The 24,295-nt window shown below is 43.1% G+C and overlaps 1 protein-coding gene across 1 annotated transcript in view; it reads right to left on the reverse strand.

Annotated features, from left to right (window-relative positions):
• The window catches only part of CCHR5.PART0H6orf120 (chromosome chr5.part0 C6orf120 homolog), a 161,798-nt gene extending 143,236 nt beyond the window's left edge, over positions 1-18,562 (reverse strand). Inside the window, 3 exon segments of the mRNA XM_044071993.1 lie at positions 15,682-15,800; positions 17,550-17,559; positions 18,427-18,562. Coding sequence (XP_043927928.1) covers positions 15,682-15,800; positions 17,550-17,559; positions 18,427-18,562 — 265 coding nt within the window.
• Positions 18,563-24,295: the final 5,733 nt, after the last annotated feature.

Consider the following 24,295-nt stretch of genomic DNA (forward strand, 5'->3'; position numbering starts at 1 on the left):
AGAGCAATATCCTAAGGTTGAAGTGAGTTGTGAGGAATAAGAAAGGGACTCATCTGAAGAGGATGATGAAGAATCTTCTTCAGGTGCCTCTACATGGGGCAATAGGCCTAAAGAAGCAGGACTGTGACTCAGAGCTGGCAGACCAGAAGGGATCTGTGATGAAGTAGGCCTAAGGGCCATGACAGCCTGGAAAATAGATTGAGAAAATGACTGCCAGTCAGGAATACTTTCTGAAGGAACAGACAAATGCTTAGACTTTTGCTTCATTTTTAGAGAAGGGGTCTTTGGTCCGGGCTGAGGAGGCACAGGCCTAGGGTCTGAGGATATCAGAAGATTAGAGGAGACTTCCTCAGACAAGGAAGCTATCCTAAGCCGTATGGGTGCACCTGGTTCCCCCCAACATTGGGAGATGACATTGCAGGTACCACCGTAGACGTGCAGGCTGGAGAAACTAGGGTGACATCTAACACGGTACCTGCCAAAGTCGTCAAAGCCATTGGACGTACCTCAACTCCTAGACTGGAGACTAGTGGGATGCTCAAATCTGGAGGAACAGGCATTTTTTTCTGGCCTAGCTATCTTGGCCTTCTTTCTAGGTGGTTCAGCCAAAATAGTAGGCATCACTTCAATACCCAAAAGCAAGAGGCTTAATACGTTGGTTTTCCAAGAATAAGTTGAGGGCTGTGAGATAGATGCACAGAGTTTTAGGGATGAATGACTGGCAAATGGAACTTGCTTTGTAGTCGTGGGTAGGCCCTAAACAAAACAGGCAGAGGTCGTGGGTAGGCCCTAAACAAAACAGGCAGAGGTTGTGGCGATCTTTGTGCAGAATTTGACATCCACACATACATTTTCCCTTCCCAGATGACATGGACGGAATTATCTAATATAATAACAAATAAACAGTAACAAGAATGGAAAATGTTCCCTAATTAATTGTCTTTTTAGAAGACACTGGCATGGAGCAGAATGAGCGAGCTGACATTCGACTGGCAGCAGAGAAGTTCTGAGGTCTGTGCATGTGGATGTCACATTTATGGCCCACTATTTATGGTACCTACCTGTGATGTCCCACACACCATACAGTAGCCAGGTTAAGGTTTTGTGTAAGGGCCAGACATTCAGGTCACCTCAGGTGGAGGATCCCATGTTTTGAATACTGCAACATGAGAACAGAAGAACATCTAACATTTAGGTACATTGTGTTCTGGGCTCAAACTATGTTATATGGGTTGGAGACAGTGGCATTGACGAAAAGGCAGGAGTCAGAGCTGGATGTGGCAGAGTTAAAGATGTTAAGATTTGAACTGGGTGTGACTAGGCTGGACAGGATTAGGGATCAGTATATTAGTGGGTCAGCTTAGGTTGGACAGTTTGGAGACAAAGCAAGAGAGGCAAAATTGTGTTGGTTTGGACATGTGCTGTGGAGGGATGCTGTTTATATTGGGAAAAGGATGCTAAGGATGGAGCTGCCAGGTAAGAGGAAAAGAGGAAGGCCTAAGATAAGGTTAATGGATGTGGTGAGAGAGGACATGTAGGTGGTTGGTGTGAAAGAGCATGATGTAGAGGACAGGAAGAAATGGAAACAGAAGATCTGCTGTGGTGACCCCTAATGGGAACAGCCGAAAGAAGAAGAAGAAGAAGTGTTCTGGACTCAAACAAGTTACACAAAAAGAGTGAAAGACCCAGTGTGGTACCTACTTGCCACAGCAGAGACAGTTATTAACCTTCTCTGACATTAGTCAAGAAACGTGTAAAAAGCTCCCCAACAGGATACTTAGCTATAGATGTCTTCTTTCTCTAAAACACACCATGGACTAGCACTCTGTTTCAGGCTCTGACGGCAAGAAAGAAAAAGAAGTTATGTTCTTACCATAATGTTCCAGGTTTGTTGTCCTTTATCTCGCTTTCCTTCTTTCTGGTTGGATTTGGAGCTGATCTCTGCTCCGACTCAGCCACTTCTAAAGCTCGAAGAGTCCTTACTGGCTTGAGGCTAGCCTCTTATCCCAGCATGCTTAGTGGTAGCTACCCAGATCTCATTTGTGACAACTAACCACTAGATAGGAGAATTATAAATTACCAAATAAAAGAGGTAACCAAACAATACTGATTCCTTGTACCGAAAAAACAGAACAACAATTGTGACAAGGACTATACCAACAGCTGAAAAGCAAAGGAAACTCAGCCAAATTAGCCAAAAAGGGAATTCCTCTCAATCATCCAGGATGGGGGAAGGAGGGAGGGATGCAAGAAGGAAGGCAAGATAAAAGACAACAAACATGGAACGTTATGGTAAGAACATAACTTCTTTATGTTCTGTTGTCCATCTTGCTTTCCTTCTTTTGGGTTGGGACAGCATCCCCAACACCTAAATTCTGGGTGGCTCACTGGAAAAGAGACTTCAGAAACATGGAACCAAAAGACGCCCTGTTCCGAGAGGCCATGTCCACTTTGTAATGAGCAATGAAGGTATGGGGAGTAGCCCATGCTGCTGCTGCACAAACAGTATCTAATGGAAGCTTGGCTTGAAAAACTATGGAGGTAGCCAAGGACCTAGTAGACTGTCTCCTTACCTTTCCCAGGACAGACTCATTCTGAGACTCATAAACATAAGTAATAGTATTGGACAGCCATTTTGACAAAGTCCCTTTGGAAACTGGTGAGCCCTGCTTACTCTGTGAGAAGGATACAAACAGCTGATCTGATCTTCTGATGTCCCTGGTTCTTTGAAGATAAAATCATAACTGCCTGTGGACATCCAATTGATGTAGCTTATACTCTGCCTTGTTGCCATAATTTCGAAAGAAAACAGGGAGTTCAACTGATTCAAATTATACTCTGAACAGACTTTTTGGCAAAAAGGAAGGATTAGTTTTAAGAGACACTCTATTCTTGTGAAAAATCATATAATGTGGGCAGATGGAAAGTGCCTGTAACTCGGAAACCCACCTAGCTCATGTAATTGCAATCAGGAAGAGGATCTTCCATGAAAAGAACTTTAGAGGACAAGAAGTGGCTGGTTCAAAGGGAGTGAGGATTAGAGCCGCTAGTACTGAATTTAAATCCCAAGGATGGAGAGGTTCTCTGATAGGAGGCCTTAATAGGGTAGCACCTTTCAAAAAGGCCCTACATAGCTTGTGGCACGTGATGTTAGAACCTAGTAGGCCCACACGAAAATTGGAAATAGCAGCCAGTTGAACTTGAATCGTAGCAGCCGCTGCCTTTCTCTCAAAAGTTTCTGCCAGGAAGTCCAAAATTTTTGAAATTGGTGCGGTAAAGGGATCAATCATTTTGCTCAGCCCAGAAAGAGAACCTCTTCCATTTACTAGCATAAAGTTTCCAAGTAGTTAGTTTGTGAGAAGAGACTAAAATATGCTGAACCATAGGTGGGATACCCAGAAGCCTGGCTAGGTCTGGAAGTGGAGAATCCAAGCCATCAGCTTGAGAGTTTGAATGGAGGGATGAAGAGCACCTGACTGATGTGTCAGAAGATCTGGAACCAGATTCAGAATCCAAGGTTCCTCTTGCAGTTAATGCCAAAGGAATGGGAACCATATCTGACGATGCCAGTATGGGGCAAGGAGGATCAGCTTGCGACTCGACAACTTTGCTTTCTGAAGAACCTTTGGAATTAGAGGAAAGGGGGGAAAGACAAAGAATCCTAGGGGGCCAATCGTGGATAAGTGCATCTCTGGGTGACAGTCCCAGTGGGGGAACTAGGGCAAAGTAGCTGCTGCATTTATTGTTTAGGTGTGAAGCAAAAAGATCACAGCATGGCTGGCCCCATCTGCAGAAGATCATATCCACCACATCTTGTTTCAGAGACCACTCATGGGGCATGGGAATTGCCTTGCTGAGCTTGTCCCCTATCACGTTGGACTTCCCTGGGATGTGCGCTGCAACCAGGAAATGCTGACAGGAAATCGCCAATTGCCATACTCGAAGGCCTACTGACACAAGGGGTAAGATTTGGTTCCACCCTGTTTTTTGAAGTAGCACACCACTGACATGTTGTCCATCTGAATTGCTATATAGTCCAGAGTCGTGAAGTGCTTGCAACACTTATAACACCGGTCTCATCTCCACGACACTGATGTGCAAATGGTACTCATGAGGTTGCCAAGTTCTGTGGACTGTCTGTCCCAGATAATGCCCCCACCACCACCCTATTTGGGAAGCGTCTGTGGTCACTGTTGCTACCGGATGAGGGGCAACAAAAGGTCTGCCTAAAGTGACTAGGGAAGAGTGGAGCCACAACTGTATATCTTTTTTGCAAGCATCCGTGATTAAGATCATGTGTGACATTGTACGTAAAGAAGAAACACCAAATGGGTAAGGTACCAGCCAAACAATGTAGAAAACAGCCAGTATAAAAAGAAAGTATGGTACTCCACGACAGTCGAAGCAGACCCACAAATAAAATCCAATACTCCTTTATTTCAGAACAAGTAAGCGCTTTCACGTTTGTATAAACGCTTCATCAGACTTTCAAAATATCTTGAATAAAAACTCCATTTAAATATTATGACTTGTGTAAAATCAACCAATAAAATTCTGCCTAAGTAATCATGAATTTAAAGTGCCCTCACTTATATATACTTCTCACTAATACATGGCATGGTGTTCAACAACATAAAAGCTTAAAAATGTATTAGCATCAACTGGCATGCCTTTAGAGAGAAATGTCTTGTCCTCTGGTGCAGTGATGAACTTGTTACACCTTCTAGGAACAGACTCCATGGTCTCTGGAGCAGTCCATGCCTTTTGACTCACTACAGACAAAAGTGGGTCGAAAGGCAGAGACACCTAGGAGGTGGAGGGTCGGGAACCAAATGTGTCCAGGTACACGGACCCGTCCCCAGAAGGGGCAAGGGACTTCCAGTTTCCCCTCTTCCGAAGGATCTACAGGATGTCTGGGAATGAGACATCCTCAGAGGGAGACCGTGGGGACCCTTCTGAGTCATTCAAGTCTGTGTCGGAAGTGACAAACTCAGGGGAGTCCACGTGCTTCCTCTTACATTTTTTCTTTCTGGGAACCTCCTTTGAGGCATGCTCAGGAGAGGTCTCAGAAGAAAAGGGGTCACCCTGTGGGACATCCTGGGGCATCGGTTTTTGACGCTTGGGATGGAGAGGAGGTTCCAAGGCAGACACCAGTATTGATGGGGACGGAGTCAATGGAGCCAAGGGTGGAGCAGTCTCGGTAGACCGCACACTCATCACCTCAAAGGTACTGTGGTCCGGAATGGAGGGAGGCTCTGGCTCGGAGGAGCCTGAAGACCTCCTCCGCACTGAAGGCAAAGGCTCCAAGGCAGATGCGGGAGCCGAACTCACCTGTGCTGAGGTGCTGAAGGGGAGAGCAGGGTCGTTCAAGGGTCCAATGTCACTTCCCCCCTCAGAGTCGATGAGTGTGTCTTGGCTCCCAGACCCCTTGACAGGGAGGACTATCGAGGAGGTCAGAGCAGATGTTGCAACCAACAAGGCAAGGGTTGTTGGAACCAATGGTTCCACCACTACTTCCATGCACTCTGGCTCCGAACTGGACACAGTTGGAGGAGAAATTGAGACAGGGACTGGTTCGGATAATGGTGCCACTTCCTTCGGGGCTGGGCTCGACAACAATTTAGCAAATACTGGTGTCTTGAGCAGTCTCTTAATCACTCTCTCCACATCATCATTTGATAAACTCCTGGATGATCGAGAGGAGTGGGCCGAGGATCGGTGACTACCTGACACTGACTGCAAAAGTGGAGATTGAGGCACAGATCTCACCACGTCCAATGAAGGAGATCTCGATCTCTTTTGGGTCTGGGATGGCTCTGAAGTCACAGATGGAGCTGCCAGAGAAAAGGATTCCTCAGAGCCAACAATCCACTCCGAAGGTTCTGATGATTTTGATTTAGACTTTGTCGACACTGAAGGTAGAGCCGATGAAGATGCCAGTTTGTCATCAGATTTTTTTTAAGGGCTGAGTATCCGATGCTACTTCAACCTGGGGTTTTAATAACCCTCTCAAAATAAGTTTGTTGCGCCTCTCCTGCAAAACACATGCGCTAAAGGCATGGCAAACAAAGCATGAGTCCTGCAGGTAGACCATCCCTAAACAATACACACAACTCATGTGCCCATCCGTAAGGGACATTTTCTGGCAACACGAGTCGCATTTCTTGAATCCTGACTGTTTAGGAATTCCTTTAGACATTATAAACACCACAAAACAAAAGGACTAACAACTGGAGAGTGTTTTTTTTTTGGAAGAAGAAAAAAGAGGAGAGGGTAGCCTCTAAGTTAAACGGCTATTGCTCCCAAAGGGAGAAGGCCTCTAACTAAAACGGCTTCTCCCTTGGAAGCAAGGAGGGATAACAGGACAAGAGAACAACCCTCAAGAAAAACAGGCCACCAACAACAGCACACAGGTAAAGGCCTGAGAGAAAACGATGGCCTAACAGCAGCAAAAACAACAGCAATGAGGATACGGGTGATAAAGGAGGAGAAATCACTAAACTCTAAAGAAATTTAGCCTTAAACAATAACAATTTTGATTAAAAAAATCACTACTTAGCCTGAGCCAGCAGAAGACAATCTCGATGCTGCAAGTGGCAAATGAGATCTGGATAGTTACCGCTAAGCATGCTGGGATAAGGGGGGTAGCCTCGAGCCACTAAGGACTCTTCGAGTTTTAGAAGTGGCCAAGTCAGAGCCGAGATTGGCTCTGAACACAACCAGAAAGAAGGAAGGTGAGATGGACAACATAACATCTGATGATATGGTGCCAGTTGACTCCCTTTATACCCAGATGCCCTGATGTCCACCAGCCTCAGGAGAAGAAAATTCTCTGGTAGTTGGGCCAGCCAAGTGCTTCCATGCATGGCAGGAAATCCCATCAGTTATGACTGCAATAGTGAGACACAAAGAACATATGTTGGTTACTATGAGAAAGAGATTGTGCAGAGAAAAGAATTACACGAGTCAAGATAAAAAAGGTAGGGAAGGGAAGAAATTAATTTTAGCAGAAGAGAGAGCATATATCTGGTAGGAAACTAGTCGGTGCTAAAACATCACTACTATTAAATTGAGGCATTAACAGATAAGTGAATGTGAATTAATATACATTTTCTGAAGTAAAAGTAGTCTATAACTCTGATTATTGGCATTATTTATGGAGTTTAATTTACCACCTTTTCTCCAAAAGTCACCTGTTTTAGGAGGGATTAAGAGGTAAAGTGCCAAAATTTGAGTTAAAATCAGGGACACTTAAGAGATATGGTATACATTGTTTGTTGCTTGTTGTAGGCTATCTAGGGGCAGAACAGCATTAGTAATGCCAAGGGACTTCAAAATGCAACATCAGTTGTGCAAACTTTCCATATGTTCTTTCTGTCTCATCCTTTACTATGAATTCTTCCTCCAGTACTAAAATATACTATCATTTAGTGTCAGAATCTGCAGTGATATCCTCTAACTTTACACTCTGACTTTTTACCACACTCTCCTGATGAATACATAAATCTGATAGTGTAGTACAAAATGAATTCCTACCAGCATTTCTACATTCAACATAAGTATTCATACTCTGCCACTTATTATCATTAGAAACACTGGTATCCAAATAATCTACATATTAACACTTATTGTCCACACAAACTATACAAACTGAGTACACTCATTTAAAATGTCTAGAAACACCTGCCATTCCATGATGTCACTACACCAAATTAAAAATGTCATAAAAAAGCAACAGTAAAAGGAGGACATGGCTGAAGTCTCACTTTTCAATAGTTCTTGTCCCAATAACCTAGAACTAGGTTGGCATAACTGACTGCCGTCCTGGCATCTGACACTCCTCCAACCCATTACTACTTTTCTTAAATATGAAAAAAAAAATGTTAGTCAAAAGCACTCAATATACTCCAGAACAAATCTAAATTCAGGCACCAAGTACATAAAGACTGAAAAACTGTGAGACTTAACAATGATGCATTTATAAAATCGATACCGGAGAAGATAATTTTACCTGGATATTACTTCTGAACCAGAGGACATGTCAAACATAATTCTAGTTGGCAAAAATCTGTTTAAGGGGTGTGAAACTCAAACCATCAAAATCAAATGCCTACAACTGGATATAACATTTGTTTAAAGCAAGCTTGCAAAAAAAAAAAAACTTTCTTGAAGCATGGCATAAAATTAATACAGATGCAAGTTCTTCTTGTTTAAAGCTGGTTACTATTATACAGACCAAGGTCAATGAGAAAGCTAGAAACACTGATACTACACATTAGTAAGGAAATATTAATGCTTCTGGTAGTCACAATGCTTCACAAATTAATATTATTAGAATTAAGATTTCATAAGAGATCAAACTATAGACAAATAAGAAGATTAAAAGGAATGAAGAGGACTAAAAAAATCACAAATCATTGGGACTGAGTGATGTTGCTGAAGTCCAATCGAAGGGAGAGAAGAGTGGGAAAGGAAGAAAATGAGCCCAAGAAATGTAAATGCCTCATGGCTGAAGGGAAGAATAAAGAAGTTTATGGGGAGAGGCACAATGTTAGGAATAAGGAAAGTGATTATAGTGGAGTACAGCAGGTGTCGGTGCTAGATCTGGTACTCTCTTGTGTGTTTGTTTCAGACATATGTGAAAGGAGAAAAGACCATCAACTCTACTAGTGATAAAAACAGATGCAGCTGTAGAACATTGGCCAGAGTCTAAGGAAGGACTTAAAGTGTGGGCAAGTAGGCAGAAGGACTGGGACACAAAAACTGTAATTTGAAGTACAAGGTGGGTGTGGCCCAGTAATCAAGGAGCCTCAATTCTCACTACTAGCACCAGTGAGAGATGTACACATTGGGAGAATGACAAGTATACACACAGTATAGTACAATTTCCATTAAGATAACAGAGATCACAGTCAGTCTAGGGCTGGTTTCTCCCCATTTCTCTAAATCCCCAATAAGACTCCCCACTGGCACAGCTATAAAGTTAAGATCACAGCCGAGTGGCCAAACTAAGACCTCCAGCACCCTCTCTGTCCAAACAGTGCTTCGTGCCCCTGCCCAAGTAGCTGACACACACACACACACTTTGAGATTTGATTTATATATACATATATATATATATATACATATATATATATATATACACACACACACACACACACACACACACACACACACACACACACACACACATGCACACACACACACCTGGGGAAGGCAGGCACAGGTTTACTAGCTATGCCCCCTTCTGCCTCGACTATAAGTTAGTACCAGCTGCCACCAGCCACCCTTACTTATTAGCTACTATTAAGGCTCTTACCAAAGGGTGCCCAATCTTACTGTGTAATGTTACTATTATCCAAATGGTAGGTGTGACGAAGGCCAAGCCTATTTAGGAGTGGCCTATACAGTGTTACCAAATACATATGTAAGAACTCTAAGAGCTTAAATATCTCTAAACCAACCAGCCACAATTAAAAGGTTTAAATATATTTAATAAAAAATAAAAGAACAAGACAATAAGCAATAACTGACAGTCACTTCAGAGTTCAGAATCACAGGAAATATTTTAAAACATTGCAGGACAGTCTCAAACACAGAAAACATCTAAACTAATTGTCACTATATTCCTATCTATATCTAAGAGAAATCACTTTAATCTAGTTATTTACTATTAGCAAGGCAAGTGCTGATGAGAGGATGTTGTCAGATCCAAAGACAAATACAAAATGCACAGACTTATTCTCTGAGATAGTTCTTAAATTAATGATACACATTACTGCTGGGTTAGCTGGAATGACATCACTCTTTGTCACCTGCCTTCAGTTCCCAGGCTAAGAGAAACTTAGAATTTATCACCTCTGTGTCAGCGGTACATATCTCTCAGAAGTTTGCCTAGAACTGGAAGTTGTAAAACAGTTAAACACTTTTACATTTGAAACCTAGTAATTATTTCTGTTTCAAGACAATAGGAAAACCCCTAGCTTTAGACATTGTGTCTGCTTGCTGCACTGAAACTTTTTATAGCACAATGTATGACTTATTTTCTTGAAGTTTTGCAAGTTAACTCTGTATGTTCCAACTTCTACAATTAATACAGTTTATATACATTTCTGTTCTTTTCCATTAGGGCACACTCTGGTTACATTCTTGAAGCTCAGTACATAACATACAGTTCAACATACACTTCTGCACCAGTAGTTTAATATCGACATAACATATAGTTCTCTTACACTTGTAAGACAAGGCTATGGATCACATTAATATTCACAAATTACATGGCTATTTACAAAATTCCACATAGCTGGGCTGGCACATTTCAGTTTGTCACCCTCCCCATGAGAACTCAAGCTACTTTTTCTTGACCCTTGAGAAATGTTGCTTGAGAGGGTTGAGCCTATCTGGGAATTCCTTACCCCATTCCCTGTCTTTAGATTACAGCTGCCATTGCCGACCCTAGTACCATGTTGCACTGTACCATCATATGCCTGCAGCCCTAGGCTCCACAACAGTAATTTGGATTTTCCTGGCTGGCTCCCTGTAGCCATAGATTCCCCTCAGACTCCTCCTGCCTTCTATTGCCAATATTTAGCACAAGGGCCTCCCTATCATAGTAAGGTTTCATCATGTCAACATAGTACAATTTGTGCCCCTGCATCCAGCCTAGCAGTTCTACCATGCAACATAACTGACCTTCCTTACCAATTTGTAGGGTCCCACCCAAGCTGGATGGAGCTTATGCCTGACAGGAATGAGAACCATTACCTGCTGCCCTACAGTATGCTCTCTTGCTCAAACATTCCTATCATACCAGACCTTTTTCTGCTGTTGGGCTTCTTCCAGGTTCTCCTGAGTTGCCTAAGCCCTGTTCTGAGGTTTAGGACATATGGCACAACAGAATCCATGTGGGATTCACACTCACCCTCCCACTCATCTCAAATCAAATCTAGAGGTCCCCTCACCCTATACCCATACAGAAAATTAAAGGGTGAAAAACCTATGGATTCCTGGGGCACCTCTCTGTAAGCAAAGAGACAGGTAATATATTTGTCCCAGTCCCTCTTAAACTGGTCTGCAAATGCCTGTAGCATGGACTTAAGTACAGAGTTTAACCTCTCAACAAGACCATTAGTCTGGGGATGGTAGGGTGTGTTTTTTACAGTTATCCAGATAAGGGTAAATTTGCATATTTTTCTGTCTAAAAAAGGCTATGGCCGGGACTAAGCATGTGGTGAATACCCTGGGAGCAGTAGATAAGCCAAAGGGTAGTGCAGAGAACTGAAAGTGTTGTGAGCCTGCTCTGAAAAGAAGGAATTTCCTGCAGGAGTCCCTTATGGGGATGTGGAAGTAGGCATTTTTTAGTTCTAGGGTAACTAACCATGCATTTTTGTCAGCATACGCAGCAGCTGCAGCAAAGTTAGCATTTTGAATTTGGGGACCACCAGGAAGATGTTCAGAATGGATAAATCCAGAATGGGGCGCCACGTGCCCTCTTTTCTGGGAACAAGGAACAGTCTGGAATACAAGCTTTGGCCTTTTTGATCTGAGGGGACAGGTTCTACTACCCTTTGGGAAATGAGAGGTTTGGACTTGTTTCAATGCCTCTGCCCACTGGTTTGGAGGTAAGTCTGGGTACCTTCTTGGAACTGGGAGTTCGTTGAAGGACAATTTGTATCCGTGAAAAATTATCTTTAGGACCCATTGGTATTTTGTTACAGAAAGCCCATTTTCTTTGCAGATGGAGAGCCTTCCTTCTAGTTTTTGGTGAGTGAAAATAGGGCAGAAGGGGAAAGGGGGTCATTGAGAGTTTTTGCCATAGAGGGATGGCTTACAACGCTTTGCTTTGGAGTGGAAGAGGTCAACTGTTTGGTTCTCTGCTGTCCCCGGGATAGGAGTCTGAGTGGTCTGTCCCTGCAGGGTTTACCTTGTCCATCTGCTAGGTGCAGGAAAGGACCAGTGTTTAGAGGGAAAATCCCTGCTGAACCTAGGAGGTTGTACCTGAAGGAAATCTTTTACTGTTTGCATAGATTTTGCTTTGTCTTGCGCTTTTGCTCCAAATAAGCTGTCCTTATCCAAGAGTGCATCAAGTAACTTAGATTTGACATAATCAGGAAGAGGTTGTTCCTTCAAAGATGCATGTCTCCTAATGACAGATCCTGACACTGCTGCCCTGCTTGAGGCTTCTAGGGCATCATATTCACAGTGTAATGAGTGTTTAGCCACTTGACAAGTAGAGTGCAGTAAATCTATTAACTCTTTCGAATTGGCACAGCCAGGAAAGGTTGAAATATTTTGCTTTAACAATTCCATAGTGTGTTGTTCATATTTTAACATGTGGAACTGACAGCTGAGTGCTCTGATAGCTAAGGTTGCAAAGGTGTATACTTTTTTACCTCATCTGTCCAGAGCTCTGGAGTCCATGTCAGAGGGAGTAGGATTCTTTGCAAAACTAGCCTTAGCTCCTTTTGGTCCCTGTGTAATGACCTTTGGGTCTGCAGCAGGATTTCTGTACAGGTACTTGTGAGAATCTGGTACTCCTGTTGGGTTTTCTGGGAGCAGGTGGGAGAGCATCAGGAGCTAAGCTGGATTCATGGAAGTCATCAACCACCTCTAAAATTGGATGTATGGACAAGGGGCTGTGCTGGGACAGGTCTAGAAACTCCCCGAGTCTTTTCTTAGCCTGAGGGAAGTCTTGGGATTCCCAGTGGAAATGTTCCCTGAGGGTGTGAAGGGTTTCCCCAAAGGAAAGATCTTCTGGAGGGGAGGCAGAAGGAATGGATTCCTCTGCATCTGAATCCTCATAAGCAGTCAGAGGTTGTTGTTCCTCTTCAAAATCTGAATAATCAGACTCCTCAGAATCCTGTTCTGTCAGTGTTTCAGGAGAAAGGTCTCTTTTCCTTTTAGAAGATGTGACCTGACTACCTCTGATAAGGGTGATAAGCTCCTCCATCATTTTAAGCATTTGAGCTTGGGGTGGTGGAGCAGGAGTTAAATGGTGGCTATAGGTAGTTTTCTTGGGAGTGGCATTGCCTCTAGGCCTAAGAGCGTCCATTGGTCTGACAGAAATGGTAGTCAAAGACATCGGCTTTTGTCTAGAATCTGTAGTGCGAAAGACTTCCTCGGAAGCTGGTGCCTGCGTCACACCTCTGGACACAACCAAGGCAGAGACAACCAAAGGCTCGGAAGATGAAAAAAATTTCTGCGGCATACCGGACTCCAAAAGGGTCTCAGTAGAGGCCTGTGAAGGTAAACTGGGAAACAGAGGCTGTGAAGGCACCTCACTTGAATTCCAGAGAACTGATGACCTGCTTAGCGGTAGAGTCGTCGGAAGGCTTAGCCTTGTGTGGTCCATCTTTATCTTTATCCTTACATTTTTTCGAAATGTCTACAGATTGTTGGGTGACAGATGCCATTTCAGAATGCGAAGACGTAAGACGAAAATACCTGGCTACAATAAGAGCTCTACGACGAATGGCTCTCGCATTAAAGAGGGCACAGAACCGGCAACATCGTGGTCTGGGCCTAAACAAGTGATGCAGTATGAATGGAAGTCTCGGTGTGGTATTTGCTTTCCAGAGGCAAGACAATTGTTAACTTTTGCAGACATCGGTTAGTGCAAGAAAAAAGGAACCCCAATGGGGTACTTAGCTTTAGACATTTTCAGCTGTAATTCAAACTCTGGTAGCGACCAACCAGCAAACTGCTTCTGCTCTGGGCTCTACGGCAAGAAAAACTGATGTAATGGCGTCGGCTATCTTCCTTTATAGCACTGTCAACCTGCCGTCACACAGCAAGTGACAACAGCCGACACAGAAAAACATTGACTCTGGTATTCGGGCCGGTCGAGGGCTACCACAGCAGGGATAACCCACAGGTTATGACTGCAACAGTGAAACATGAAGAACATCTGAAATTGCACAAGTGGGGGTACATATATACGAAATATGAGGCTATGTTATTTCAGATTAATTCCCCTAATGTGTTGTTAGTGCAATCTTGGAGCAAGTATATATTACGTATCTGGAGTGTGGGGGAGCACAGACCCTCAAATTGTGGATAAAACAGGCAATCCCTACAGAAAAACATGCTCTAAAGGTGCAAACAAAAGTTACATACTTAGCATAATGTTAGATCTGTATTTGTCATATTCCATCCATTCCTCTACAGATGGGTCTTGGATCATATCTCAGATCTGGCTTCAGCCACTTCAAAGCTTTGCATCTGTTGCTCATGCTCCAATCTCTACCCATAAACCCCATGTACAGAACAATCTACCTCAAACTGAGTTTGCTCACCTAAAACCATTTGAAGAAAAAAACAAAACAGTAAAATATGTCAATCTGAATATGACAATGACAAAAAATTTCTATCTGCAAAAACAAGAAATAATTCGAGAGACTGTCTAATCTTTCAGGAGCAGAGGCAAGGTCAGCTAGATCTGTCTCAGGATGTCATTTTCATAAGGAAACATTACCTATGAAAAATATGGGTGGGGTGGGATGGACAAACAGTAATAGAGGAATGGAAGGAATACAACACAGATCAAACATTATGGTAAATACATCACATTTCGTAACTAATGTTTTCTTTTCTGTCCATTACTTGACAGAGTCCCCAGCAAGTATTTTACATGGGAGACCTCATGGAACAATAGTCCTGAGCATAGCTGAACCAAAGGAAGCCCTGGATCTAAACTGGATAATATTTAAGGTAAAATAAAAGTATGAACTTTTGATCAGGTCACTGTAGCACATATATCAAACTGCAACATTAGAAAAGAAATCTGTAGAAAAAGCCAAAGATCTTGTGGAATTAGCCTTAGGGTTTGAGGGTAATGATAACCCCCATTTTTAGTAACCAAATTAGATGCATTGAGCCAACCAGTGAGATAAATTGACCCTGGATACTGCTTTTTTCCAATTTGGGTTTGGAAAAAAAGGACATGGATTAAAACTCAAATGCCAAAAAATGCATTATAGGGTCTTTTGGGAACAAAGACAAACAGCTGTTCAGATTTCCTGACAGATTTTGTGCGGTGTAAATAAAAACGCATGGGGCGATGAACATCTAGCAAATGTAAGAGATAGTCACCCTTGTTAGAGAAATTTGGGAAGAAAACTAGCAAATTTATAGACTGATTAATGGAAGATTTAGAGGTCACCTTAGGGTCAAAGGCTGGATTGGTCTTCAGACACTCACTGTTTTTGTGAAAAATTAGATCAGAGATTTCAGGAGAGCACAGTGACAGTCACCAAAAATAAAGTCTTCCATGACAGAAATTTATTCCAATAAAACATATTGGAACAGGATACTGGATGGAAATAATTTTAATAAAACACAAGTATTACAATCACAATTTCCACATGTCATAGACTGTAAATTATACTCATCAAAGGTGGGATGCAGGGTTGTGTCAGAAAAGTAGAAATCTGCATTGCCCATTAAACTTTTCATTTCAAGTATAATCCTCTCATCACATCATCATCATCATCATCTTCATCCCCTTTTTCCCATTTACATGGGGTCGGGGTATCGTATTAACTGTCGCCAACTCTCTCGATTCAGTGCCACTCTCCTGCCTGTCACCAAAAATAAAGTCTTCCATGACAGAAATTTATTCCAATAAAACATATTGGAACAGGATACTGGATGGAAATAATTTTAATAAAACACAAGTATTACAATCACAATTTCCACATGTCATAGACTGTAAATTATACTCATCAAAGGTGGGATGCAGGGTTGTGTCAGAAAAGTACAAATCTGCATTGCCCATTAAACTTTTCATTTCAAGTATAATCCTCTCATCACATCATCATCATCATCTTCATCCCCTTTTTCCCATTTACATGGGGTCGGGGTATCGTATTAACTGTCGCCAACTCTCTCGATTCAGTGCCACTCTCCTGCCTTCTTCAACACTCATGCCAGACTGTTGCAGATCTTCTTTCACACAATCCATCCACCTCTTTGCTGGACGCCCTCGCTTCCTCTTACCTTCTTCCTGTCTGTCCCAAATCTCCCTCACCAGATTGTCTTCTGCTTTTCTACACATGTGCCCATACCATCGTAATCTGTTTTCTTTGATCTTTTTTGCAATCGGAGCTACCTTGGCTTCTGCTCTTATGTCCTCATTTCTTCGTCTGTCCCGCAGTGTGCATTCTACCACCTTGCTCAGGCACTTCATTTCCATCACCTCTAGCTTTTTCAACTGTTCTGCCTTTACTGCCCAGGTTTCTGTACCATACAAGTAGTACTGGTCGCACCACTGTCTTGTACACCTTACTTTTCAGCTTCTTTGGCATTCTTCTGTCATATACTACACCTGATTCTATGCCAGTTGGCTGCAGCCCCTCTGATTCTAGCTTTGACCTCTTCATTCAGACTACCCTTCTCCTCAACCACCCCTCCCAGATACTTGAAGCTGTTTAACTGTTCCACTATCTTCCCATCTATCTCTATTCCCAGCTTCTTCTGATTTCCCCAATCTGCTGCCATTACCACTGTCTTATCTGTGCTTAGTTTCATCCCATGTGCTTTCAGATTTGCATTCCATTCTCCTATCCTTTGCTGAAGTTCTAGATCAGAGTCTGCCTGTACTGCCACATCATCTGCATACAGCAGCTTTGTTGCTCTGACCCCTCCAACCTGTTTGTTGATGTAGTCCATTACCAGTAATGAACAGCAGTGGGTTCAGAGATGAACCCTGGTGTACACCCACTCCCACTGGGAACCCCTCAGTGAGGCCAAACACTGTTCGTACTTGAGTCACTGGGTCCTTGTACACAGCCTGTACTAATTCTACCAATGTTTCTGGGACTTCAAACCACCGCAGTACTGGCCAGATCAGCTTTCTTGAGACCTTGTCATATGCTTTCTCCAAGTCTAGGAAAGCCCAGTTTGACTCTCTCCTCTTCTCTAGTCTCTTCTCAAGTATCTGTCTCAGTGCAAACATCGGGTCAATTGTGCTGCATCCTGATCTGAATCCGAACTGTTTCTCCCATCTTACATTCTACTATTCTGCGTATCCATTTATCAATCACCCTCTCCAGAACTTTCATGCAATGTGGTAGGAGTCTGATGCCTCTGTACTGTCCACAGTTGTGGATGTCCCCTTTGTTCTTGTACACTGGCACGAGTATGCTTATTCTTCAGTCATCTGGAATACGCCTTTCTCTCCACACTGCAATTAGTACCCTCAGGAGCCATTTCTCCCCTAGCTCACCCAGCATCTTTATCATATCTGCTGTGACCTCATCTGAGCCTGCTGCTTTCCCTGACTTCATTTTCCTTAGTGCTGCTCTTACTTCTTCTAAGCTGGGCTCCTCTTCTACTCTCATTGTAGGCCGTTTCTGGGGCAGTACTGCTTCTGTGGGGTTTTCTTCATTCAGAAGCTGCTGGAAATACTCCTTCCATCTGCCTTTGATGTCCTGTGGGCTAGTAAGCAGGTTGTTGCTGGAATCCCTTATGAAGGGTGTCTGACTATCTTCTTTATCTTTGTCTTTGCCTTGCAACCTGGTACAGTTTCTTTGTGCCCCTTACTGAGTCACTTTCCAGAAGCTGACAGAGTGCCTCTGATGCCCTATTCTTTGCTATTGCAACTTCTTTCTTAGTTTCTTTGTTAGCCAACCAGTAGTCCTTCCTAGCTTGGTCAGTCTTTTCAATCTCCCACTTCTTCCTGCACTCCTTCTTTCTTTTGATTACTTCCTGCACTTCTGCATTCCACCACCAGCTTTCCTTATGTACCTTATTTCTATACCTGGCTCGGCCACATATCTTTTCTGTAGCCTAACACATGCTGTTTTTAGGCGCTGCCACTCTTCTTCAACTCCACCTATTTCCTCCTCTTCTTGGGGTGCTAGAGCCCTGAGTAATTCCTTGAACTGCTGTACTTTCTCTCCAGTCAACTTCCAGGTCTTCAGCCTGGTCTCTGTTGACCTTAGAGTCTTCTTTGACCACTGCTTGCAGCTGATTGTGGCAACTACTGGTTTATGCTGTGAACCGACTGTTTCACTGGGGATGACTTTGCAATCATGGATTCTACCCCAGTGCCTTTTCCTTACTAGGAGGAAGTCTACCTGAGTTGCATGTTGGCTACTCTTGTATGTGATCTTGTGACGGTCTCTCTTTCTGAACCATGTGTTGGCTACTATCAAGCCATTTGCCAGACAGAAGTCTAGAATGGCTTCTCCTTCTTTATTCCTATTGCTCCACCCATGTGGACCCAGGCAGTCCTCATATCCTGTTCTAAGTCACCCATTATAAACACCAATTTATGTTGTTCTGCTTTATCTAGTAGGTCCTGCAACTGCTGTCTGAATGCACTCTTTTCCTCACTATCACAACCCTGCTGTGGGGCATAGGCTGAGATTATGAATACTGTCCTATCATTACACCGGAGTCTGATTGCCATGAGTCTGTCATCACAGTTTAGTCATAAATAGTTGTAGTTCCCAGCTCCAATCTGAACCTGGACTACATGGAGGAGGATCCAGTCTTCAAGAACAGCCTCATCCTCCAAAGCATGTACAGTGAATGCCAAGTGTAACGCAAGAAGCTGCATTACAATTATCCCATGAAAAAACATGGCTCATATGTTATCTCTAGTATTTCTAATGCAGAAACATAGCTTTCTTACTACAGGAAAGGGGTAGGTAGAAATGTACAGATGACAACAGTAAAGGATCTTCAAAATCTGATGGCAAGTCATTAGAACCATGTTTTCTCACAGGATAATTGTAATACAGTTCCTTGCATTTTACAGACTTGTTCATGCAGCTTAGATGCAAAATTGGTCTTAAATCCCCAGTTTTCTTTGGCACTAAAAAGAATCTTGAGTAAATTCCATATTTTCTATGGTGGGGCCTCTTGGATGACTCAGTTTCTTAGAGGCTTCTTTACTTCTAAAGCTTCCCTTTGTGAGCAAGGAACATTAGGAATTCTTTTGGAAACAAATAAGGGATCTGAAAGGGAATGACAGCCTTTGATTACAATCCTTTGCACTCATTCATCATAAGTGATGGATGTCTAGGTTAATGGATGCAGATATAAGCACCCCCCGACTGCCTCCAGACTGCAACATTCAGGCAATGATTCAGAAGCACAGGAAGCACTTCTCTGACTAAAAAACACTGAAGCCTTGATTCTGTGGACTACCTCTGCCTCTTGGGCAATGTCAATTATGCAAATTGCCCTTGCCATTGGGAGCTCGCTCTCCAAAATTGTCCGATGAAAATCCCCAAGATTTTTGAAACCACATTCACTTCCCTGCCTTCTGATTTCTTGAGAAGGTTCTTTGAGAGGTCCTGATGGCAGACAGGGATTTACCATCCTTTTCACTTCAGGAAATAATCTCCTTCACTTTTGGACCAAATAAAGTTGATAAATCATAGGGGACCTTGACAAAGGGAGCCTTAAAATGCTCCACAAAATTGCATAACCTCATTCAGGCATGCCTTCTGATGGAAATGCCTGTGCCAGCAGCTTTAAACACACCCTCTGTGACATTACAGAGAAAGGTCCATACAGGTATTAGACAAGGACAGTATGCTAGCCAGCTGAAAATCTAAAGTCTTTTTCTGATCTGCAGCAAGGTTCCGGAGAGAGAATTGGAGATCTCTTTAACCAAACTTCTTGGAAAAGGAGTGAAATGTACCAGGTAATTAAGTACGGACATTGAAAAAGTGGACAAGGCATAGACCTGCTGTCTAAAGTCCCTGATTCTTTGTTCATCAAGCTCCTTCTTGGTGGCTGCTGCCACAGTATGGAATCTATTGCTGGGCCCTTGGTCCAGTGCCATTGGTCCTTAAGAACTTGTCTGGCTTCTTTGGGGTAGGTTCAACTGTGTCAGGTTCCTTCCATGCCTGGGATGGGTCAAATCAATAATCTCATTGGGGACACACACAAAGAAGTAGATCAGCCAGAACCTAAAGCCTTGAGAAAAACTAACTCTTTAGAAGAAGGTGTTTGGGAAGACTAGTCCCCTTTCTGTTGAATTTTGAGAACTTCTCTGAATGAGACATCCTCAAAGATGGATCTAGGGGAATCTTCTCCCTCACTGAAATCAGTGTCAGTGGTCTTGAATTTTTCTGAGGAATCCAAGTGCCTCCTTTTACATTTATGTTTTCTGGGAACCTTCTCTGTGGGCTGCTCAGGGCGGTGACTCAAAAACATACAAAGTCTCTCTAGGAAGAAAAAGTTCAAGGCTCCCAGGAACTGCCTGTTCTAATGGGACCAGGACAGCAGGCTGAGGGACCCTGGGAGATCCCATGGGGTAAGGTTAGATCAGACTCCAAAAGGGAAGATCTTACCCTAGGCAAGGAGAGTACAGAACTCAGAGACTGAAATGAGCCCAGGGAGTTTAGCCTATGGAGCCAAAACCCTTGGAGGCAGTTCAACCCTGGACACCATCTGGCTAGGGTGCAAGGCAGTTGCAGGAGCTGAACTATCAAGCTCCAAAGCTCCTAAGGGGAGAAAACAGACTTTGTTAGCGTACTCACTGAGGATCAATGAGACAAGAAGTCTTGGCTCTGATGCAAAATCTACCCTGAACAAGTGTCAGATCCAGGGACAAGGAAAAGTGTTCTACTGGATACAACAGTGGTTGAAGCCAGGAATACCCCAGTTGGATCTGGATCTTAAGAAAACAGCTCATCATCATGTACACATCTACGATGAGGCTCCAAAAAGATTTAACTGACCTAAGGGATGAAGCTGAAGAAGGGGATCTGGATGAGTAAGGTAGTCTCTCTTGTAGAATAGAAGACCTAATGCTCAGAATGACAGACTCTAGAGAGAAATTGATGGGGGGCAGATTTCCAAGAACAATTGGGTCTGAAGGAAGCCTTGGCTCTTAATTTTGGTGACAGAGCTGATGAAGCTGTTGATTCTGGGGATCTTTTCCTGGAAGGCTTTGATTTGACCTTTTCTGCAGACTAAGATGAAGATGCCACAGATTTCCACAAAGCAAAAGACGGTTTTACTCCAGTAATGGGCAGGATAAGACCCTTCAGGATCAATTAATTTTACCTCTCTACTAAAGCCCTTTGGACAAATGCGTTACAGACTGAGCAAGGCACGTGCAAGTGTGAAGGGCCAAGGTAATAAACATGTATCATGTGCATAGTTGGGAAGCTTGTGTGTGCAAGATGCACACTTTTTAAAACCAGGTGGCTTGTCAGCCTTGACACAAACCCAGTGATACTCCCTCATGAACAGCAACTACATCACAGGAAATATTAATGTGACAACAGTAAACGTAAGCAAGATTAATTAGAAAAAGCATATATATATATATATATATATATATATATATACACACACACACACACACACACACACACACACACACACACACACACACACACACAACTACCTCTAGTTAAGGACAAAAAGTATTAAAGTTTGTTTTTTTTTTTGTTTTTTTCTTTTTTTTCAAATGATGGGGGGGTGGGGAGTAAATCTAATATCTGAAGGAATCCCTTAAGAAACCTAATCAGAAATTATGCTCTCAAACGGCTACATCTGAGCACCACAGATCTATCAGCATTTGAAGGTGGCAAATGAGATCTGAGTCAGCTCGTTCTGTACATAGAGTTTATGGGTAGTAAAGGAGCATGAGCACCGGATCCTAAGCTTTGAAGTGGCCAAAGCAGGATCAGAGACAAATTTGTAGACAAATGGATGGAAAAAACAACATCTGATAAGTGGGTTACAGAATGCACTGTTTTTTGTCTAAATCAAAGTTCATTTTTCAAAATACTAGGACTGGCATACCACAGCTTTGTGGGTATATCCCTTCTGACCTGATCGCTAATGTGGCCCATTACCAGTATGAACAGATGAATGCTCAGAGCTGAACCCTGATGTACACCAACTCCCACTGAGAACCTCACTGCAAGTCCAAACACTGTTTATACTTGTGTTATTGAGTCCTTGCACATAGCCTGCACTAATTCTACCAATGTTTCTAATGCTTCAAACCACAGCACGACTGCCCAAATAAGCTTTCTTGGGACTTTGTCATATACTTTTTCCAAGTCTAGGAAAGCCCACTTGGATTCTTTCCTCATCTCCAGCGTTTTCTCCATTGTCTCACTGCAAACATCAAGTCAACTATGCTGCATTCTGATCTGAACCTAAACTGCTGATCTCCCATTTTTCTCAATCACTCTCTACAGTACTTTCATACACTTTGAAAGGTGTTTGACACCTTTTGTACTGCCTACAGGAGTGAACATCCCTTCTTTTCTTGGACACTGGCATGAGTCAATAATTATACATTACTCTTAATGAGAATAAATGGGATCACAGAATAGATAATCTGAGGGTACCCATGCATGGAATAAAGTATTTAGTAGTGTCCCAAAGAATATAATGCGTTTTTTGGCATTTAGTTTCAGCCCATAATTTTGGTACCAGTTAATTATTTGAGACAAACCTTCCTGCAGGAAGACCAAGTCATTTGGGGATTCAATGACTGCTCCTAGCTTGCAGTCATCTGCAAACTTAGACAGAGCTCTCAGGTATTGGCTTTTACTTCAGAAAAGTAGATGCCAAACAGGACTGAAGATGGAGAAGGAGGCCCAGAGGGAGAACTATGGAGATGCCAAAAATAGGGTAGCAAAGTGCGAGTGAAGGGAAAGGGTGAAATGGAAGAAAGACTGGCAGCAGGTATTAAAGAAGGAAAAAAACACTTGCTTTCGAGTGAGAAAGAAGGAAGGTAGATAGGGAAAACTGTGAATTAGTTCTGAAAGTTCAGAAGATAAAACAGGCTGCAGAAAGTACAGTTGTGTACACTTAACATAAATGCAGATGTTCGAGTGTCTTCACTTTTGCACTCATCACATTTGGGTTATCCCTGCTGGGGTAGCCCTCAGCCTGAATACCAGAGACTTAGTATTTCTGCATTAGTTGCTGTCGCTTGAAGACTGACGTCAGGTCATCAGGGGTATAAAGGAAGGCATCTGACACCATTACATCAGTTTTTCTTGCCCTAACCGGTCAGAAGCTCGCAAAGTAGGAGTCAGGCTCTGGTGGCAGGACCCCACCAGTGGAAAATAAATATCAATATGTCCCTTCTAAGAAAAGGAAACAAGGAAAAAAGGTAACAAAAAGAAAAAGGGGGTAGGAAGAAGGGAGGGAAATCAGGGCTGCAACAGTGAAGACACTCAAACATCTATATTTATGGTAAGTGTACACAACTGTACTATGTTCTTTGTGTTTCACTGTTGCAGTCATCACATTTGGGTAGATTACCAAAGCTGAGGAAATTGGTGGGTGCAATCAAGGCTAAGGCAGCCATTACAGCACAGCCCTCCATCCCTCTCATCCTGGATTACTTAGCAAGACTGCAGAGGTAAAACCTGCCCTGAATTTAGAAAAGAGAGGCAGGTGGTAATGTTTGGTAAAGGTGTGAACAGATGTGCAGGTTGCAGCCTTGAGGATGTCCCTGGTGGGTACCCCTCTGAGGAATGCTGAAGAGGTGGAGGCTGCTCTGGTGGTGTGGGTCCTGACCCCCTTGGGGGGAGGCTTGCCATGCTGCTTGTAGCAGAAATGGATGCAATGTGTTAGCCATTTGGAAATGGTTTGCTTGGAGATGGCTTTGCCCTCTGGCCCAGAAGCAAAGCTAACCAGCAGTTGTGATCAGATTTTCTGAAGGGTTTCATCCTGTCCAGATAGTATCTGAGCTGTCTGTGCACTTCTAGAAAGTGCAGAATCCTTTCCCCCTTGTTTTGAGGGTTAGGAAAAAAGAGTGGAAAATGGATGGATTGGTTGAGAGCCACACTGCATACCACTTTGGGCATGAAGGATGGATTAGTTCTGAAGGATACCCTGTTTGCATGGAAGATGATGAAGGGTTTCACTGCCATGAATGCTTGCAGCTCAGAGGCTCTTCTGGCTGAAGTGATGGCCAGGAGGAAGGCTGCCTTCCAGAAGGGAAATTTTAGCTCTGCAGAAGAAGCTGGTTCGAAAGGAGGTAGGGTGAGCTTTTCTAAGACAAAGTTAACATCCTAAGCCAGTGTTGGGACCCTTCTGGGGGGTCTCAAGTTGTTAGCCCCTTTGAGGAACTGCTTGACTAGAGAGTGTGGAAAAAGAGGCTGCTCAGTGGGAAAATGAGTGGAAATAGCAAGAGGCATGAATTTTTATAGAGGAGAAAGACAGACCACTGTGTAGTAGGTCAGCTAAGTAATCCAGGATGAGAGGGATGGAGGGCTGTGCTGTAATGGCTTCCTTAGCCTGGATCGAGGTGCAGAACCTTTTCCATTTATCTGCATAAGACCTTCTGATGCTAGGG

The sequence above is a fragment of the Protopterus annectens genome, chromosome 5.part0, assembly GCF_019279795.1.
Source record: "Protopterus annectens isolate FY-2018-M chromosome 5.part0, PAN1.0, whole genome shotgun sequence".
Classification (NCBI taxonomy): Eukaryota; Metazoa; Chordata; order Ceratodontiformes; family Protopteridae; genus Protopterus; species Protopterus annectens.